Below are 19,869 nucleotides of genomic sequence, written 5' to 3'. Positions count from 1 at the left end.
CGTTGGATTTTGTTTGGAAATGAAAATCAGGTTGAAGTCAGAACCCAACGTCAGGGCGACATCATTGTCCAATGTCTAATCAACCAAATGTCGTTTATTCATGTTAAACCTTGACGTTGTGAGGACGTTACCACTATGACATCTATCAGACATTGGATTTTGGTCACTTTCCAACACAACCTAAAACCAACCATATATCAATGTAATTTGACGTCATTATTGGAAGTCAAAATAACGTTGTCCTTAGACGATGGCTAGACATTGAATTTTGGTCACTTGGCGTCACGACCTAAATCTAACCTAATATGTCTTATGATGTTGTGTGCCTGCTAGAAATGATCCAAAACACAGCCAAGGAAACACTTAAATGCTTTCAGAGAAAATAAAAATCAAGCTGTAGAATGGCCCAGCCAATCACCTGACCTGAATCCAATAGAGAATACAAAAAAAAGATCAGATTTGATAGACGAGACCCACAGAACCATCAAGAATGTTTTACTCTGTTGAAGTCTGAGAAAAAAAAATCACACCAGAGCAATTCATGTGACTTCATTCTCCATATGAGAGGCAACTTTAAGCTGCCGTTACCAAAAAATACATCACCTTTTATAAATAATTTTCAGTAGTTCAGTGCTTTCTCCTTCTGTCGTTTCATTGTTATTACAGACAACTCATTTTTCAGATTTTTATTTATTAATTTTTTTTATTTTATTTTAAAGTTTCTCAGAATTTCTCAGAAGATATTTTATTTTAATATCTGGTTTTATTCCATGTCAGCAGCTCCTTTAGAAATATTATTCCCAAGAAAAAAACGTGACTTGTTCATTACTTATTTTCTCACGGTATGTATATACAGAATATGTTGTAATTTTCTGCCAGGACAAGATCTTTTTTTATACAGTGCGCATTTATAATGTTTGTAAAACCAAATTTTTTTAAAATGTCATAATGTTTTGTAATGTTCACAATTCCTAACAAATGAATTTTTGCAGTCAAGTGTCTTTATCTCTCCTAAAGGGAAAAATGAAATAGTTCTTCATGTTTGGAAGATACTGAAAGGACATCACTGGTTTGCACATGGATGTTTTGGACTTTCTTGCCTTGTTTTCAGCTTGTCACCATAGTTTTAAAAAAAAATAAATCCTTCTTTTTCATGTGGTCTGAACTGTGTTGGACAACAGCCGTGCACCAAATGTGAGCTCACAACAGGCGCTGCACCAGCAGGGGTTCTGGGTCCCATTTATGTGATGGCACTCCAGAAATAGCGATTGGATGTTTGTTCTTTTCAAGTGCTTCTCCCTTTTTCTAGTATGTCTTTACTGATGGAATAAGAGTGCGTCTATGTGTTTGACACATTAATTTGATTAAGTCTTACAGATTATTGTGGAAGGCAGTTTGCATGTATTTGTTTCTGTGTGTGGAGAGACTCTGTCCACCATCTGGAGAGCAGATTTTTGAATATGTTTTCCGGTCAAATTGACTTTGTCTCCACCTTGTGGTCATAAATGTTTGTCACTAATTTCTGTGGATTGAGAATGCCCAGTTAGCAAATAATTCAGGCGCAGATTTGGCATAAAGCATAGTAGGCATTCGTCCAGCACTGGCGAACAGCATGTGGGCCAAAGGGTATGGCTGAAGTGCCACCATCTTTAAAGCAGGACACAAGACTTGGGGCAGATATCAAATGTAGTATTTGGACCAGATTTATGTGTGTGACACGTAAATTTGGCCTATTTTGACCCACTTTTAAAATACTTTTAAATTATTTTTGAGTAAAGAAAAAAATTCTACCTAACGGGTCACCGAGAAAAAGCACAGACATAAAGCGAAATGCGAAATCAAAATCATTGCAGTCATGACACACCAACGTATCTGATCCATGCAGTTCAGGCCCAGTTATGTGTTGTTAACTTGGCTGATCCATATTTGGCCCTTGTATGGAAGCCAGACTTGGTCCAATCATGTACCGTAATTCACTGTGGCCTGTGGGTTAAGCATTGTGTCTGTGCTGATTGTCTGTGCCAGAGCTGGGCAAGAGAAATTTTGCTATGTGGGTGTTGATAGTGTCTTGCCTTAAAATCGTATGAATTGAAACACGATCAACCTTTGACTCATTAATATTGTACAATTATTGTAATATATTGTACAATGTATAAAATATTAAAAGCAGGGTAACTGACAGCTAATCTGGATTATGTAATCAGATTGTAACTAAATGTAGTAATTAGTTACATTTTACCATGCTCATAATCAGATTACAGTTACTTTTTATGGATTACATATTTTACGATGGCAGTAAAATATTATGTGTCAATTCACTCTAATTGTTCTGTTTTCTCTTGTAAGTTTAAATCTAAATTTTATCTGACAAAACATATTTAAAACCTGGGAAACACTGACAATATCATTGGCATTTTGAGGTATAATGATGTTGTTTGTTTGTGTAATGCAGAAATTAGCTTCTTTTTTTGCAAGATGAAAAAATGTAATACATTCATATGGTGAAAGTTCTCTGATGTGTATTAATGGTCACATTAACATGGACATGAACAAATTAAATATTTAGATTTGGTTGTTTAAGCTTTTTAATTGTAATCGTAAATTATTTATTTGGGATTCATTAATCTGAGTGAATTACTGTAATTAATTTTATTTTAACATAATTTTTAATTTATATTTTTAACTTTACATTTTTGGAGCGAATTTAGACATTAGATTACTTTTTTACTTAACATAAATTAATTAATTAATTAACACTATATATATATATATATATATATATATATATATATATATATATATAGATTGTGTCAAAGCAGCTTCACATAAATGGTCATAGTAACTGGAACAGTGTAGTTCAGTTTTTAGTGTTTAAGTTCAGTTCAGTTTAGCTCAGTTCAGTGTGATTTAATCATTACTGAGAGTTCAAACACTGAAGAGCAAATTCATCGATGCGTTGCTCTACCAATCCTGAACCATGCGAGGCAGTGGCGACAGCGGAGAGGGAAAAAAAACTTCACCTGATGGGAGTGAAGAAAAAAAACCTTGAGAGAACCAGACTCAGTTGGGCACGACCATTTTAATTTCTCCGCTGGCCAAAAGTCTTGTGCAGAGCTTCAGTCACCGCGGTGGAGGCTGGAAGATGGCCTCAGCGAAGACTCGTCTGTCCCTGGAGCGTCGCTGGAATCAGACACATGTTCTCCACAACCCACGACCATCAGCGCAGCGGCAGCTCAGGATATGGCCTGGTCCCGGATATGGAATCCTTGGGATCATCTCGTCGCTGGTCTTGGATCCAATCAGTGACTCCGCATAATCTGAGGACCTCGGGATGAGTATCCCCATTTTATACAGTTAAAGTCAGAATTATTAGCCCATTTACAATATATATTATAATGTAAATTAAATATAATAATTATATATCAGTAGTGGACGAGGCAGTGGCGCAGTAGGTAGTGCTGTCGCCTCACAGCAAGAAGATCGCTGGTTCGAACCTCGGGTCAGTTGGCGTTTCTGTGTGGAGTTTGCATGTTCTACCTGCCTTCGCATGGGTTTCCTCCGGGTGCTCCGGTTTCCCCCACAGTCCAAAAACATGCAATACAGGTGAATTGGGTAGGCTAATATGTCCGTAGTGTATAAGTGTGTGTGTGAATGTCTGTGTGGATGTTTCCTAGAGATGGGTTGCGGCTGGAAGAGCATCCGCTGCGTAAAAAAAAAAAAAAAAAACTTGCTGGATAAGTTGGCGGTTGGCTGTGGTGACCCCGGATTAATAAAGGGACTAATCTTACAAGAAATTGAATATATATCAGTAGTATTTGTATTACACTACATTATTACAGTATTAGTATTACACTACAGACAATTTAGCCTACACAATTCACCTGTAACGCAGGGTTTTAGACTGTAGGGGAAACCAGTACACCCAGAGGAAACCCCTACCAACATGGGAAGAACATGCAAACTCCACACAGAAATGCCAACTGACACAGCCGAGGCTCAAACCAGTGACCTTCTGCCTGTGAGGCGATTGTGCTCTCCACTGAGTCACCATGCTGCTCTATTTCTTCCTTTCTAACATAAATTAATTAATTAACACAAAATATATATTATTATATAAATTAATTAATTATATGTCAGTAATATTAAAAAAAACTTTTTCTGTGAACACAAAAAAGTAATTTGGGAGTCTATGCGAATTAAGTCTATGCATTTGTACGTTGTAATAATTATTCTCTGTTTGCTGTGGTTGCAGTTGTTTATAGTAAGAAACTGCATGTAACTCCAGGAGGTCATTAAGGTTTATTGTTTAACATCCATCATTCTAAAGTTGAATATAGTCTAAATAGAGAATAATGAATGAAGTGTCAACTGTAAGATTCACATGAACTGAAATGATTTTATAATTCAAATTCATATGAATGTTGTGCTATTGTATTGTATTGTAGTGTAACTTAATGTAGTGCTTTTAGTGTATAAGTGTGTGCATGTGTATGGGTGTTTTCCAGTTCTGGGTTGCAGCTGGAAGGACATCTGCTGTGTAAAACATATGCTGGAAAAGTTGGCGGTTCATTCCGCTGTGGCGACCTCAAGAGGGGTCTGGATGCAGACCTGGTGCAGTGCAATGAGCTGTATCCAATGCTTTTTATCACCTAACCCCACCCCTAACCCTACCAGTCACAGGGACGTTACTCCGTGTATTGTGTCTGACACTGCATCGTTGAGTGATGCAATCTAAGCTTGCATCATAAAGACTGCATCCAGATACTACTAGAAGTTTAAGGACTAGCTTAGCTGAAGGAAGATAAATGAAGGAATGAACGAATGAACAAAAGTTTTTGACCTCCGCCACTGAGAGGCGCTGTGAATTTTCTGCGCAGCATTTACAGAGACCGCGCATGCGCACACACTATTGCCAGTCATTTCAACGGAGTAGAGAAGGATTAGTCCTCGTTGTCAGCTCTTAAGCTTTTATTACAAAGTTTCAGCAACCAAATCATGGATCTGGAGGGAGGAAACTATGAACCTGGTTTCGTGGGCATCAGGTTCTGTCAGGAATGGTGAGTTGAAATGAGTTTGGTGCTGAGAGCAAGTATGATCCTGATGTGATGTTTGTTTTGATGTCAATATCTCTCTCTTCCCAGTAATAACATGCTGTATCCCAAAGAAGATAAAGAAAACCGCATCCTGCTCTATGCTGTAAGTCAGCTGTTATTATGTTAATGTTGATTTTGTGAATTATTTATTCGTAAATGTTGAAGCATTTACAATGAATGACTAACGTTATATTTAATTCTTGATGCAGAAACATGCATATGGTTATAAATAAACAGAAATGAACCTGTTAATCAAAGGCATAGTTCACTTAGAAATGAAAATTGACGCCATTTTAAACATTGAGGTAAAGTTGGTTTTATATTCGCACAATCGTTTATTTTTAAATGGTGACAACCTCTGACTGAATATTCGGTCTGAAATCGCATATCCATATAACTCAGCATGACTTCAAAACAACATTAGCACTATTTAATTGACTGAACAGTGTTGTACTTTGATAGTCATTGACTGCTAATATGATTTCCCTATTTGGAATTAGCAAAGAACACTTTTCTGAAATGATAAAAAAATAAGGTGAAGGTCTTAAAGTGTGAATTCAAAGCCAACTTTACCTTAATTAAAATCACCATTTACTCTATTTACTCACCCTTTCAAACCGTTACGAGTTTGAAGTTGAAGACAAAAGAAGAATTATTAAAAATTTGTTGATGACTTTCATAGTAGGAAGAAAAACAAATACCATGATCAGTGGCTACCGGTTTCCAACATGCTTCAGAATATCTCCTTTTGCATTCAATAAAGAAGATGAAACTCTTATTAAAATATTTAGGTGAACTATTCCTTTAAAGATGCTGACGATTGTGGTTTAACAGTGTTTGAAATGGGAAGATCTTACATGACAGAATCTTCATTGGTATGTTGTATTTCAGTGCAGAAACTGTGACTATCAGCAGGAAGCTGACAACAGCTGCATCTATGTGAACAAAATCACCCATGAGGTTGAGTGAGTGTCTTGCTTTATGAATTATTCAGAGATGGTGATTCACTAGATTGAGGTAATGGTCTAAATGCCAGTCTATCAATGTAAGCTTTGTTTTATACTGGTGACAGTTTTCGGTCACATCAGAGGCATGGTTAGTAATGCTTAGAGACACAGTTGTTGCACTTTTCATTGAGTTCATATCCAATTACCAGATTTCACTTACAAAATATTCAATACTGTTTACAAATGTGATGTCTAATATTCAGAAGGCTGTTTTCAGTTCATTTTATTTCAATTCAAAATTCGCTTCCATAAATTCAGTGGTTCAAATTTGATTGTTAAGATCCGACGTTACATTCGGGAAAGCATATATTGAATATTTTGAATATTATACGTCTTATTTTTAAACAGTATTAAATATTATGTCTTATTTTTAAATCGTATTGAATATTTTAAATATTATACGTCTTATTTTTAAACAGTATTAAATATTATGTTTTATTTTTAAATCGTATTGAATATTTTAAATATTATACGTCTTATTTTTAAACAGTATTGAATATTATGTCTTATTTTTAAACAGTATTGAACATTATGTCTTATTTTTAAATCGTATTGAATATTTTAAATATTATACATCTTATTTTTAAACAGTATTGAATATTATGTCTTATTTTTAGACAGTATTAAATATTTTGAATATTATATGTCTTATTTTTAAACAGTATTGAATATTTTGTAGGTGAATTTTGCTAATTGAATATGAATAAATACACTTATAAGTATGAAAAAGTGTTTTAAATGTTTTTAGTTGAAATATTCACAGCTTAAATAAACAGATATGTTAAATATCAGGACCTAAAGATACAAACCCTGGCTGTTCACATGATTAGAATCCAAGCACTTGTTTATTCTGTGTATTATTTTTTCAGTTTGTGCTATTCAACAAGCTTTTTAATTAAATACTTTTGGCATTGATTTTGTTCCATAATTTCCCTTGTAGAATATAGTGGACAGCATTTGAAATCTGAGGGTGTATTTTTTTTGTATCAAAAGCAACAAACCATATTGGTTATGAATGTAATTTACCAATTCTTATCTCACTAAAGAATAAAGGGTTAGTGGACAAAAAAACTATTCAAGCTGAAAATACCTCCCACAACACTGAACTCTGACTAGAGTCAGATATTATATGATGTTTGTTGTTTGAAGAGTTTCTTGCATGTATATTTTCTAGACTGCTCTAACTTCTCTCTTCTCTCCTAGTGAACTCACTCAGATTATTGCAGATGTGGCTCAGGATCCAACACTGCCTCGAACAGAGGACCACCCGTGCCCAAAGTGCGTTCCAAACGTGTCTTGACATAGACGTTTATTGATAATGATATTCCTGCATCTGCCATAAACTTTCACTAAAGCTGATTTTTTTCTAATGAATCTGTGTTTTTCAGATGTGGCCACAAGGAGGCGGTGTTCTTCCAGTCTCACAGTATGAAGGCTGAGGTGAAGACTCACAATCTACTTCTGTTTTCTTTATTACTGTTTGATGAACAGATGTTTCCTCTAACTTTACATGCTTTATGTTACTTGCATCAAAATTGTGTAATAGCAGATTCCCTGCATTTTGTAGTTTCTGAAATTAAAGGGTTAGTTTACCCAAAATGTTAATTGTTATTAATTACTCACCCTTGGGTCGTTCCAAACTCATAAGATCTTTGTTCATCTTTGGAGCAAAGCTTAAGATATTTCAGGTGAGAGCTCCCTCGTCCTCCATAGATGGCAAGGTTTTCGAATATACAGACAAATTCCAAAAAAACATCCTCAAAAGAGACCATATACCTTCATGAGTCATGCCTTTAACGTAGTACATCTTCTGTGCTTCATTTCAAACCAAGGAAGTTGTGCGCAATATACTGACACTGATGAGAAGAAACTTAAATACGTTTAAGTCCTACATGTGATTTTAATTACTGCAGTAATTACAGTATTTCTGTTTTCTGAATGCAGGATGCCATGAGGCTCTACTATGTCTGCACTGCCCCACACTGTGGCCACAGATGGACAGAATGAGGAGGATGAGTTCATAAATGATGAAAAATGAGGTGTTCTGGAGTCCGCGGTCCATTGTTTGTCAGTTTAGAGGACATGTGTTGTTGTCCAGTGGGTGTATCTTGTCAGTGACCTGACTGTAGATCGCTGGAGAATTTGAGACTAAACTGGAGTTTATAATTAATTTTGAGAAACAAACACCAGCCCACATCCAGAGACTCCAGAGAAGTGTTAATAGTTTTTCATTTTATTTCTTCTGTATTTTTTTAAAGATGTTTGTAATAAAAGATTACAAAAAGTAAAAGAAAGTCGAGTTTTCATTTTAAAATAGTGTGCTTTTGAGATTTTAGGCTTTGGATTAAAGTTTTTTTCTTTCTGGTGTTTGGATGTCCACTAGATGGCGCTATTGTTTTGAGGTCACTTGTTCCCTTACGTGCTCAGGTTGGAGTACATCACAGGTGTACTGCGTTGCCGGTGATGAGCGCACACTCTCAGAAATAAAGTTACGCGAGCTGTCACTGGGGTGGTACCTTTTCAAAAGGTATAAATTTTAATCCATATTAATACCTCAAAAATACATATTAGTACCTAAAAAGTACAAAAGTGTTCCTCTTACAATGTGTAGGTACTAATATAAACTTTTCAGGTACCAATATGGACCCTTTAAGCACAAATGTGTACCTTTTGAAAAGGTACCACCGCAGTGACCTCTCACATACCTTTATTTCTGAGAGAGCATGATAAAAGGGTTCCTCATTTGTTCCCTCGAGAGATGCTTGCGTTGTTGGCTTGATTTGGGCTGCCTGATCGATCTCCAGCACCAAATTTTCTTACTTGTTTAAAAGGTCATTTATTTTGCATTTGATCTTGTTTAAATTCATTTAATAAATCGTTTATCAACTCTTGATTATGTTGCAGACTGTCTAAAGCCAGACAGTTTGTAACAAAAGGGTTAGTTCACACTTTTAAAAGAAGATATTTTGAAGAATGTTAAAAAGCCTTGGCTTCTATAGTATTTGTTATAGTATAAGTCATGGTTGTAGGATTTCAGCTTTAAAATATTTTCTTTTGTGTTTAACAAAATAAAGAAACTCCAAAGGTTTGGAACCACCAGTAAATTTTCATTGTGCAAGAATGAGATTACATAGGCTGTGATTTAAATTGACTAATAATACATGAAGCAGGTTTCAGGTTGAACCATGGCATTGTTGATTTACACACAAACATCTGAATATGTGATTTCAGAGCATGAAGGCATTCAATTAGGCTTCTTACAAACTTTATGCTTTATAGCTATTGGTATTATTTTTATGGTCATGTGTACAGAAAATGACATACTTTCCAGAAAATATGGAGATTATTCTTAAAATCATGATTGAAAATTTTATAATCTCATAAAAAAATGCAGTTAGATATTTTTCCCCCAAGTGCAGCCGAAGTATAGAGTCTTCTCTTATTTGTCTCAGGGGAGTAAAATTGAGAAACCTGAAGTGGATTTGAGTGATTACAGGTTGTATTTTGCTAACAGGTCAAATCTCTCCCTCTACTCATATATGATATTTCACAGCAGTTTTCAAGCGTTTTGTTGGTTTGCATGTAAACCTTGATATGCTCTTGATTTATTTTCTGCAGCGCAACTGTTTTAGATTAGATGATTAAATTCAACTTTATTGGCATTACACATGTACAAGTACAAGGGAGCGAAATGTAGTTTTAGGTCTAATCAGGAGGGCAATAGCAGCAAGTGCAGGATATAAGTTATAAAGTACAATTATAGAAAATCTGGTGATATTTACAGATGGATGTGCTATGAACATTATATACAGGTTATAACTATGATCAGAGATTTACAATAGTTTTGTATTTGTAAAGCTCTGAACATTGTACAGGTTGCTTTTTATAATCAGAAGTGTGCAGATAGATATGAACATAATTACAAACCTATATGTACAGTAGGTGTGTACAATTCAAGATGAATTAATGCTAAGTAGTATGATGAATATGTGCAATTTTAATTGTGGAAATATTAATAAATATTGAACAACACAATATCTATGTTTTCACTTCAAAAAAATCTATAAAGTCAGTATTTGGTGGTCTCCCCTTGATTTTTCAATCACAAATAAAACCATTTGTCTTTCTGACAGTTTGTAATGTTCAGTGCTATAAAATGACTATTTAATTAGGAAGAAATGTTATCAGGCATATTTACAAAACCAAAAAAAAAAAGAAGACATTTTTACTCAAACTCTAAATTTGTATGTCACTCGCAATGATTCACTGGATTGTAGTTTGTTCTATTATACACTCAGAAATAAAGGTACTGGGGCAGTACTATTACTATATACTATTAAAATACAGAAAATGTCAATTTTTTTTTACTGTAGATACACCATTAAAACACAGAATCTAACCATTTTTTTACTGGAGGCATACTATTAAAAACACAGAAAATGTAAATTTTTTTACTGTTGGTTTACCCTTAAAAAAACAGAAAAATAACCATTTTTATTATATAAAAACCTTAAATTAATTTAAAATATTTAGTTTTTTTTAATGTAATTTAACAGTCAAAAAACGGATATATTTTAGTTTTTTACTGTGGACACACTGTCAATTAACAGAAGTTTTCTGTTTTTAATTTACGGTAAAATATTTGTGTAATGAGCTTCCAGTACATTTTCCCGTTTTTTTACGGAATTTTTTTTTTAGAGTGTATTTGTATCTGAAGGGTCCATAATGGCACCTCAAAGATACTTTTTAGGTACATTTGGGAACTAATATGCACCTTTAGGTTGCCACTGTGGACTGCCTCATTGACAGCTCCTGTACTTTTATTTCTGAGAGTGCAGCTTTTTACAGGGTGTCTGAGGAGTCTTAAAATGTCCTAAATTTAAAAAACCAAATTTTAAGCCTTAAAAAGTCTTAAATCAACTAAAATATTTTGTTGTAGGTCTTAAATCATTTTAAATAGGTCTTAATTTTCTCATATCCATGTAAAGCTATACCCAATCCAGCCATCCAATCTCTAACAATACTTCAATAAGTTTTAAGATGCATTTATTTATTAACTCTACTTAATAATATGAATTAATTATCTTTATTACTATAACATTTGTTTTCAATGCTTTTTTTAAGGTTTTATCATGACCATTAAAAAAAATCTTTAGCGTTTAGCCTTGCTTAGTCTGAAAATCCATTTATGGTTATAAAATGGTCTTTAAAAGGTCTTAAAAAGTCTTAAATTTGACTTGATGAAACCTGTAGAAACCCTGTTTTTAATAAAGCTGTCAAGTCAGTCTTTGTTTATCTTGTTTTCTAGTTATTTGCTGTGAATAAAATACAAATGTTTGTAATATTGTAATCCCCATTGTATCTGAATTGGTTGCTTGGTTCATATAGATTAAAAGGTTTGAACTGATACGAATAATTTTGATTATCTCTATAGGATAGTTGTATGGGGAAATGGGGGGGGGGGTGCACTAATGCACTATATTCTTTGAGAGTTTCAGTTTAGTTGGCGAGTGGGTGTTAAATTGGCAAGATGGCTTTTGTACATTGATAATAAACATTGATTATATTTCAACAAGAAGATACAATAAATTAAAATATATTTAATGTTAAGTAATTTATTGAGCCAGTCATATTTAGTTAATATTGTTTTCTCTAATATTAATAATAACGCATTACCAGTTTTGTGTACAAAATCACTTTAATTATTCAGATTATCTACAAATGATTCCATCTTAAATCCTGTTTTTCTCCACATGCAACTTTTCATGTGCATCATGCTTCAAATTTCCATTATGCTCCTTCATTTACTGTATTTCATGCGCGTCTTTGTCACCTTCTTTTTTTCAGTCTGTGGTAACAAAACCTGTAAATTATCTTAGGCATATTTTGTTTTCTGAGGGAAAAGAAAGTCAGACAAGTTTCTATGGTGATGGTTAATCAACAAGACTTTCCCAAAAACAATTTTGACTTTTCTCACTGTATACTTCAAAGATATTGTGCAATTATTTCAACCCATAACAAAATATCTGGGCATTAAGCAACGCTGCCAGTCTGTCACTTCTGTTATTTTCACGCTGGTAAAATATCCACACTTGCATTTCCATTGTCAATTTGTCATCTATAAAAAGCCCATGCAGCACAGTTTCTTCATCTTCCTGTACACAGGAGCTGAATTTCTGCACGAGACTGGAAAGTACGCGGAAGTTCACGTATGTTGTCCCTCCCTGTCATCCAGAGCTAATAAACCTGTCAGTTTAGTCATGTTGGAGCATACAGGGAACGAAAAGTTTGTCGCTGATATGGACGGACACACAAACACCGTGGACATAAACGCAGGTGAGAGAGACTCGCTCCACAAACGATTTTGTGATTTCTGACACGTTTAAGTGATCAGATTGTTGTTTTGCAATAGACATATTGAGTTTAAGTGATCATATTGTTATTTTGCAACAGATATAGTGAGTTTAAGCGATCATATTGTTATTTTGCAATAGTGAGTTCAAGCGATCCTAATGTTATTTTTCAATAGATATAGTGAGTCGTCGTGGTTGGGACGCCGTGCAGCCTCGGGAAATGACTCAGATGGAGAGTCCCGCGCACACAGTGATCGTTCACCACACCGCGCTCCGGTTCTGCGCGCACCCGCGAGAAAGCGTCACCGAGCTCGCGCACATTCAGCGCATGCACATGCAGGAGCGGGGATTCGACGATATCGGTTACAAGTAAGAAGATAACATTACTTTTAACGTCTGACCATACTTTATCTCATGGTTAAAGGACATATACAAATGTTTACGGCATGGCTAAAGCCTTGGTTACTTTAAGTGTTAATTAACTTGTAAATTATGTTGCTGAACATGAGATAAACTGTTTCATTCAGAATCAGTGGGCTGTATTCTATTGTCTTAAATGTTTTTAGAAACAATAAACAGATCATGACCTTCTATACTAAATTAAAAGTAGCCTATTATTACTTTAGGGGTATTACACAGGCCTGTAGCCATGCAGCGTATTGCAGGGATGGTTCTTTTTTTTCTCAAAAAGGGACCTTTTTGCAGTTATTTGCTTCATTTTCTATTCAATTATGGGGTTTAAATGCTGCATTTTAGCGATATTTAAGCACTAATCTTTGCTTGTTCAGCTTGTCAGATGTTGTCGAACTACACTTTTTGATGTAGGCTACTAGAATATTTACTACAATTTTGTCAAAATGCTCACAATACCACCACAAAATATTTGATTACAAATGTGCATTTAAAATATGTTATTTCATTTATATAAATAATGTTATGAGATAAGCATTATTAGATAAAAGAATAAAAATAAAGAAATATTGAAAAAATACTACCTTTTAAAACTCAACTTTATTTTCATCCATCATATAAAAACAATTCGCAATCTGTTAAAACTTGTTTTGGATTACAAAACTACTTAACATTCTTGGCAAATAAACTAGACAGCTTATTTAACTTTTCTCAGTCAGAATTTGGCCATTTGAATAATTAAAAATGAAATTTGTCCTAAAGCCTTCTTCTATCAGTTATTTTCACAATTTATGATGGCATAGCAGTCAAAAATGGGACAATAGAGCTCATGTAGGGGCCGAATTCTGCACTTTGTCAGTGAGGAGGTGGGTCTTTCGAACCACCCGAAGCCCCCCATTCGGGCCTGTGTTATTTCAAAATTTAAAAATATGTTACTAAAAATATTCCATCTTTTCAGTTTATTCACAAGTTACCTTTTTTCTTTTTACAAGTTGAGAAAGCAATATTTATTCCAATAAACCTGATATTCAGAGACAAAATTAAAATAATTGTAAATCTGACAAAATAGAATTTTTAGAAAAAAGTTCTAAATTACATTTTTTTTATTTAATTTGAATTGTACATCAGACCTTAACGAAATAAACGAAATATAAAAACATTTACTGAAATCTAAATCCAGAGAACCTGAATTTACTTCATTAGTAATGGAAACGTCATCACTAATTTATAGGCCATGATGATCTTTATTGAATAAATATGCAATTATATTAAGCCAAAATAAAATAATTATAAAACAAAACAACCAAGCAAATTACAGTTTGAAAACCATTTTGTTTCTCATTTGTAATAAAATCTATAATAGAAAAGGTGCTTTTGTAAATCCTCATGACTGTGATGGACTCATGATTGTATTCGTGCTTTTTAAATATATATATATATATATATATATATATATATATATATATATATATATATATATATATATATATATATATATATATATTGCTTTTAAATTAAAAATTTAAAGCTATTGTCCATTTTAGATTGAGCTAACCCAACAGGGTGGACTCTGTACATTGACTCTGTCCTTCTTACTTCTTTAGCTTTCTAATATCTGGAGATGGGACGGTGTATGAAGGCAGAGGATGGGGGATTGTAGGAGCTCATGCTAAAGAACACAACTTTTATTCTGTTGGCATCGCCTTCATGGGCAACTTCAATGGTGAGAACACAAGTCACATTCATTTTTCTAGTTCATTCTGAGGTGTTTACAAATATAATACTGTCGCAGTGTTTAATAGTTTCATAAATGGAAATAATAAGCAACATGCATAAGAATTTCCATGTACTTTTTAAGAAATGTGGATATTTGAGAGCAAATATAAAATGCAAATAATGTATAAAATGCGTTTTAATTTCTGTTTGTCTGTAGCTGATTTGCCAAGCTCTGCGTCGCTGTCTGCTCTGCTTAGACTGCTTCACATTGGAGTGCTTCATGGGCATGTGCGACCCAATTTTGTGCTTCTGGGACATAAAGACGTTGCAAAAACTGCTTGTCCTGGGGAAAATTTATACTCTGTGCTACCAAAACTAAGAGACCGATTGCAAAACAATGAACTTTTGCATGCATAAATTTGAAATAGAACTGTGTGAATGTGTTTGACAGGTTTATTTATTCTCTATTCATTCTTTTTATGTTTTAAAGCTGTGTAAAAGTCATGAAATATTACTGGAACCAGTTCTGAGGTTATCATTTAAAGCCCAGAAAAATGTTTATCAAATAAGATTATTATTGTTGTTGTTATGGAAAATGATTCCTCATGTTCACAGCATGAACTTTTATGACTGAATTGATCATTTTTATGCACAAAAAATGTCTGTGTCGCAGTGACTTGTATTAATATTGTGTGTCAGTGCCTCTTATAATGGACTCAATCAGGGATTTTCCATCTGTCTAAACATATTTAATAACTCTTCCACGTTGTCATTTACCTAATATGTCTTATTTATTCATTTTTGACAAATATAATTACTTTAAGTCTGTTTAGTATTTACACTCTTATTTCATGTATGTGTAGCTGCCTTTGTGCTTGATAATAAGTAAAGTACTTATTGAAATCCATTTATTTGTAGATATTTTGTATATTTATTTTATATAAAAACTGTATAAATTTCAGATCCATTATTTGTACTTACGTTGAACATTACTTGTCAGGACAAAAGCCATCAGTTTTACCAAATATGCAGGATGGTCACTGCCCTACAACAGAAAATAGGAAATACAGAAATAAAAGGACACAAACTAGTTTTGAAGAAAACATCTTGGTTTTATTCATTTATTTATTTTTTTATTGCATTGAACTCATGAATGTCATCTGGTTTAATTTTAGCCTGTATAGGCGACAACTCCTCTACAGCCCTATCCATATGAACATGTTAAAACTAAACTTACCTCCTTTTACAGTCCTTATAGGCCTTATTTATAGACATCGTTAACTTCAAGCAGACGTGCTATAGCCTGTATCAGGCCTTTATCAAAGAATGAAGTACAGCGCAAACAGAAAACGGATACATTCAAGCAAATGTTTCATCGCCTTTCTTTTCATGTAAAAGTGTAGTCTGTTATTTTGCACGGTGAATGCTCACGCTCCCCTATGCTATGGCGCCAGGGGCATTCCTCCAGAGATTAGAGTTCATGTCCACCCTAAGCTGTTTGTTTACTCACATCTCCAAGTGTTGTCATATATCTGAACTCCTTGGCGTAACGTCTTTTTTTTTGCCTCAGTCGCTTTTGACGGGCACTCAGTCAGATGAATGTGTAAACAGAAGGGCGGTCTCAGGTGAGAGGCTTGAGTTTCACCGGCTTTCCAAGTGTTATAATTGAGCCTTCGAGTTCATTGATCAGTCAGAGAGATTGGCTGCGCGGGAAACTTATCGCATCTTTGTTTTGTTTGTACCAAGCGTTTCCGAAGGATGACAGGGCACTTTATATGGGTTCTGGTGCCACTTTTGATCTTTTAAGTCCTGTTGGAGCGTGTTTGAATTAAACATGGAGGACTTAAAGCCCCCCGTGAGTTTTTTCCACAAGTCGTCATTCAGCATCAGCAGTTTACTGCTGCGACACGAACGCGCGAGAAGCGACGCGCAGGAAGCACCGCGCTCTCGATCGGCGAAGCCGCCCGCGCGCTGCCATCAGCCTGCAGACAAACCTGTCCGGGAGCGCAACGAATTAGCGACCAGAACCGAGAAAAAAGACGGAGTTGGAGAGCCCAAGTGTGAGGGAACAGATGTGCCGGAGAAAAAGAGTAAACCCGATAAGCCTCCGTTCAGTTATAACGCGCTTATCATGATGGCCATCCGCCAGAGCCCGGAGCGGCGGCTCACCCTCAACGGCATCTACGAGTTCATCATGGGCAACTTTCCGTACTACCGGGAAAACAGACAGGGCTGGCAGAACTCCATCCGACACAACTTAAGCCTCAACAAGTGCTTCGTCAAAGTCCCGCGCCACTACGACGACCCGGGAAAGGGCAACTACTGGATGCTGGACCCGTCGAGTGACGATGTTTTCATCGGCGGAACCACCGGCAAACTCCGGCGGCGGTCCACCGCCGCGTCGAGAGCCAAACTGGCCATGAAGAGAGGCGCCCGGCTGTCCTCCACCGCCGCCTCCGCTGGACTGGCGTTCGCAGGCTCATTTTACTGGCCGGTCCCGCCGTTCGTTACCCTCCAGCACCGACACTCGAGCCCCGCAGCCGCGCACCACAGCAACTACGCCGCGTCTGTCCTCTCTCAGAGCGCGCGCCACTTCAGCTCCGTCGCTCCCGCCGCGGAAAGGCTTCTGATCCCGTCCAGCCAAGAGGCCACTTATTACGGGATGGGCTGCGAGCAGATGACCTCCTCCTCCTCCTCCTTCTCCACATCTGCCTCTGTGCCTCTGCCTCTGTCCGCGCCCTGCTCTTTTAATTTACTCTCCAACCAGTCCAGTTATTTTTACTCCCATCAGGTGCCTCACACAGCGGGACTGTCGGCCTGGTCGCAGGAGGAATCTTACCTCTCCAAAACATCTCCTTCGGGACAGTTTTTCCCAGGAAAGCCTTCTCCTTCTTCTTCTGAATATATCGGAGGACTTTGTACAGACATTCCCAGTTATTTCCCTCATTTTAACACAGCCAGCTCCATGCACTGAACAGCTGACGTGTGTGGTTCTGCATTTAAAGAACTAAAAGCTAAGAAATGTGTTTTAAAAATAACATTTGTAAGATTTTTCCAATTATTTATTATTATTATTATGAAATAATATTGATTTATATTGTGCAATCTGTTTTTTACGTCTATTAAATGGATAATTCAACCAAAAATTTAAATCCTGTCATATCCTCACCCTTTATAGTTGTTTCAAACCATTGCGAGTTTCTTTCTTCTGTTAAACACAAAAGAAGATGTTTTGAAAAATGCAATAAACAAGGAAGAATTTTAGTTTTTCCGATGGAAAAAATTTTGACTTCTAAAAAAATCTTTGGCATTCAACAGAGCAAAGAAACATATTTATTAGATCCACTTAAGGGTGAGTAAATAGCAGTAAATTTACATTTTCAGATGATCTATCCTTTTAAATAATTTCCCGAAGCCAATTGTTTGTAGCCAAAACAAATGTTATGTACTTTCTACTAATTTCTTATGCAATAATGTGCACTGGAAAAAAAGTTACCCAATGTTTAGACACATGACAGATGAACTGAACATGTTGAGCTAAAAACAAAGCACTTCTGAAAAGAGGAAATTGAAGGAAACAGTCATGTTTTGTTCCTATCATGAGGGCCGCTCGTGGTGTTTCTCTATGCATACAATAACCTTTACTGCATGTTTCTGTCCGGTGTTTTCGGTATGTCTATACATGTTGTTCAGTATTCACTCAGACATTAACATAGTCTGATATGAAGCAGGTATTTCATATAAGACTAATTCATAGCTTTTCACAACCTGCAGGTCTTGGCCTGCAATTTTTTTTCTCTCCCAAACATGTATCCGTTTATTAAAGCAAATAAACATTTTGGAGAAACAGCTTATTTGTTGTGCATTGGAATTAATTGTTTTGTCTTCAGTGTTACAAATTCAGGCAGGTGTTAAAATAAAGATTTCTGTCATTAAATTTGATTGAGAAGATTTAACATCAGTTTTATGGTAGAAATTGTTTCTTTAAATTATTCATTTATGATGTGCTTGTTAATTAATTGTATTTTCATATTTGGTTAATGATTAATTTTTTCATAGCTTAATTAAGAATTGAATTACTTACAAACTAGTTATTTAAGAACAGTTGGTGCTATTTTAAGATCATTCATTATGTGTAAGTAAATGATTAATAAACTATTCAAATTAGCATTCATATATCTTATTATTCAGACATAAATTAATAGTTCATTTTTATGCTAATACATGGTTTATTAAGTCAACTTCATCCAGTTATCATGACCTAATCTAAAGTGAGGACTATTTATGCTTTATAATTTCCTTATAAATGACAATTAAAGGGTCGGTTCTATACAGGAAAAATAAATAAATAAACAACTTTATTAATTTCTGTTCATTTCAAGATACACAAATGTGCAAAAGAAAAATATGTTTTTGCAATCTTATTTAAAATAAAATGACTGAACCGTTTTAACATCACTAAATAACACTGAAATGTTGCATCATAATATATTGTTAAATTAATATATTGCTGTTGTTTAATCCAATTTAATTTAATTGTATTTATTTCTAATTCTATTTTGACTTTCCTGTTATTCAGCAGTGTTTAAAGTTTACAGTATTATTTTTATTAATTGTACAGTTGTATACTTTGTATAACTTTGTACAGTCAGATTGCAAACATGTATTTATACTAAGCCTTTAATAGTCATTTAAAAGGGATTTACAAAGCATCTTCACTTTAGATAAGGTTACAAAACTGCATGAAGTTGACTTAATGATTTATTAACATACATAATGACCATTACTATACGCCTGAATAATAAAATATATGAATGCTGATTTGAATAATTTATTAATCATTTCAACTACTCTTAAATACAAATGATTTGTAAATAATGCAATACTGAATTTTGTTATGAACAATTAATAAATAAACACAATCATTAAGCTCATAATGAATATGCTTATAATAATTTATTTGTGTTTATAACCTGCTTAATAATGTCTATTAATGTAGAGTTAATGCTTAGTAAATAATGAATTTACTATCTGCTAATGTTTAATAGATGATTCATAGTGTGTAGTTATTATAAAGTGTTAGCAAATACTCAAGAAATCTTTGTGTAATTCTACAGAAATGTTTAGTTTTACGCTTTATAAGAACTGTTCATTATATGCTACCTTTCAATAAGAAAAAAGAGATGTATAAATCTAAATGTGTATATAAAATATCCTGATAAATATTATTAAATTAAGCTTCACTCATTTTAAATTGATTTTAAATTTAGAAATTTAGATAGAATTTGA

General features: G+C 34.6%; 4 protein-coding genes across 5 annotated transcripts in view; all 4 read left to right on the top strand.

The window, feature by feature from the left end:
* Window positions 1-2,588, top strand: part of LOC101886500 (uncharacterized) — a 49,953-nt gene extending 47,365 nt beyond the window's left edge. The window contains exon 10 of one of the 2 annotated variants that reach the window (XM_021467870.3): window positions 1,018-2,588. In XM_021467870.3, coding sequence (XP_021323545.2) covers window positions 1,018-1,032 — 15 coding nt within the window. In that variant the 3' untranslated portion in view covers window positions 1,033-2,588. The remainder of the gene's footprint in view (window positions 1-1,017) is intronic. The other variant, XM_073930044.1, reaches the window with a different exon arrangement.
* Window positions 2,589-4,887: 2,299 nt separating this feature from the next.
* On the top strand, window positions 4,888-8,390 carry polr2i (RNA polymerase II subunit I). The gene is given in 6 exon segments (NM_001006013.3): window positions 4,888-5,057; window positions 5,142-5,196; window positions 5,985-6,058; window positions 7,304-7,378; window positions 7,489-7,540; window positions 8,045-8,390. Coding segments are annotated over 6 exon segments (381 nt in total). The 5' UTR covers window positions 4,888-4,995; the 3' UTR covers window positions 8,108-8,390.
* Window positions 8,391-12,231: 3,841 nt separating this feature from the next.
* pglyrp5 (peptidoglycan recognition protein 5) lies at window positions 12,232-15,487 on the top strand. The gene is given in 4 exon segments (NM_001044321.1): window positions 12,232-12,436; window positions 12,630-12,822; window positions 14,469-14,587; window positions 14,798-15,487. Coding segments are annotated over 4 exon segments (717 nt in total). The 3' UTR covers window positions 14,998-15,487.
* A 927-nt stretch (window positions 15,488-16,414) lies between these two features.
* On the top strand, window positions 16,415-17,554 carry foxg1c (forkhead box G1c). The gene is given in 1 exon segment (NM_001045215.1): window positions 16,415-17,554. A coding segment is annotated over 1 exon segment (1,140 nt).
* Window positions 17,555-19,869: the final 2,315 nt, after the last annotated feature.

Source organism: Danio rerio, chromosome 18 (assembly GCF_049306965.1).
Source record: "Danio rerio strain Tuebingen ecotype United States chromosome 18, GRCz12tu, whole genome shotgun sequence".
Classification (NCBI taxonomy): Eukaryota; Metazoa; Chordata; class Actinopteri; order Cypriniformes; family Danionidae; genus Danio; species Danio rerio.
This window is presented reverse-complemented; position numbering and strand designations above follow the sequence as displayed.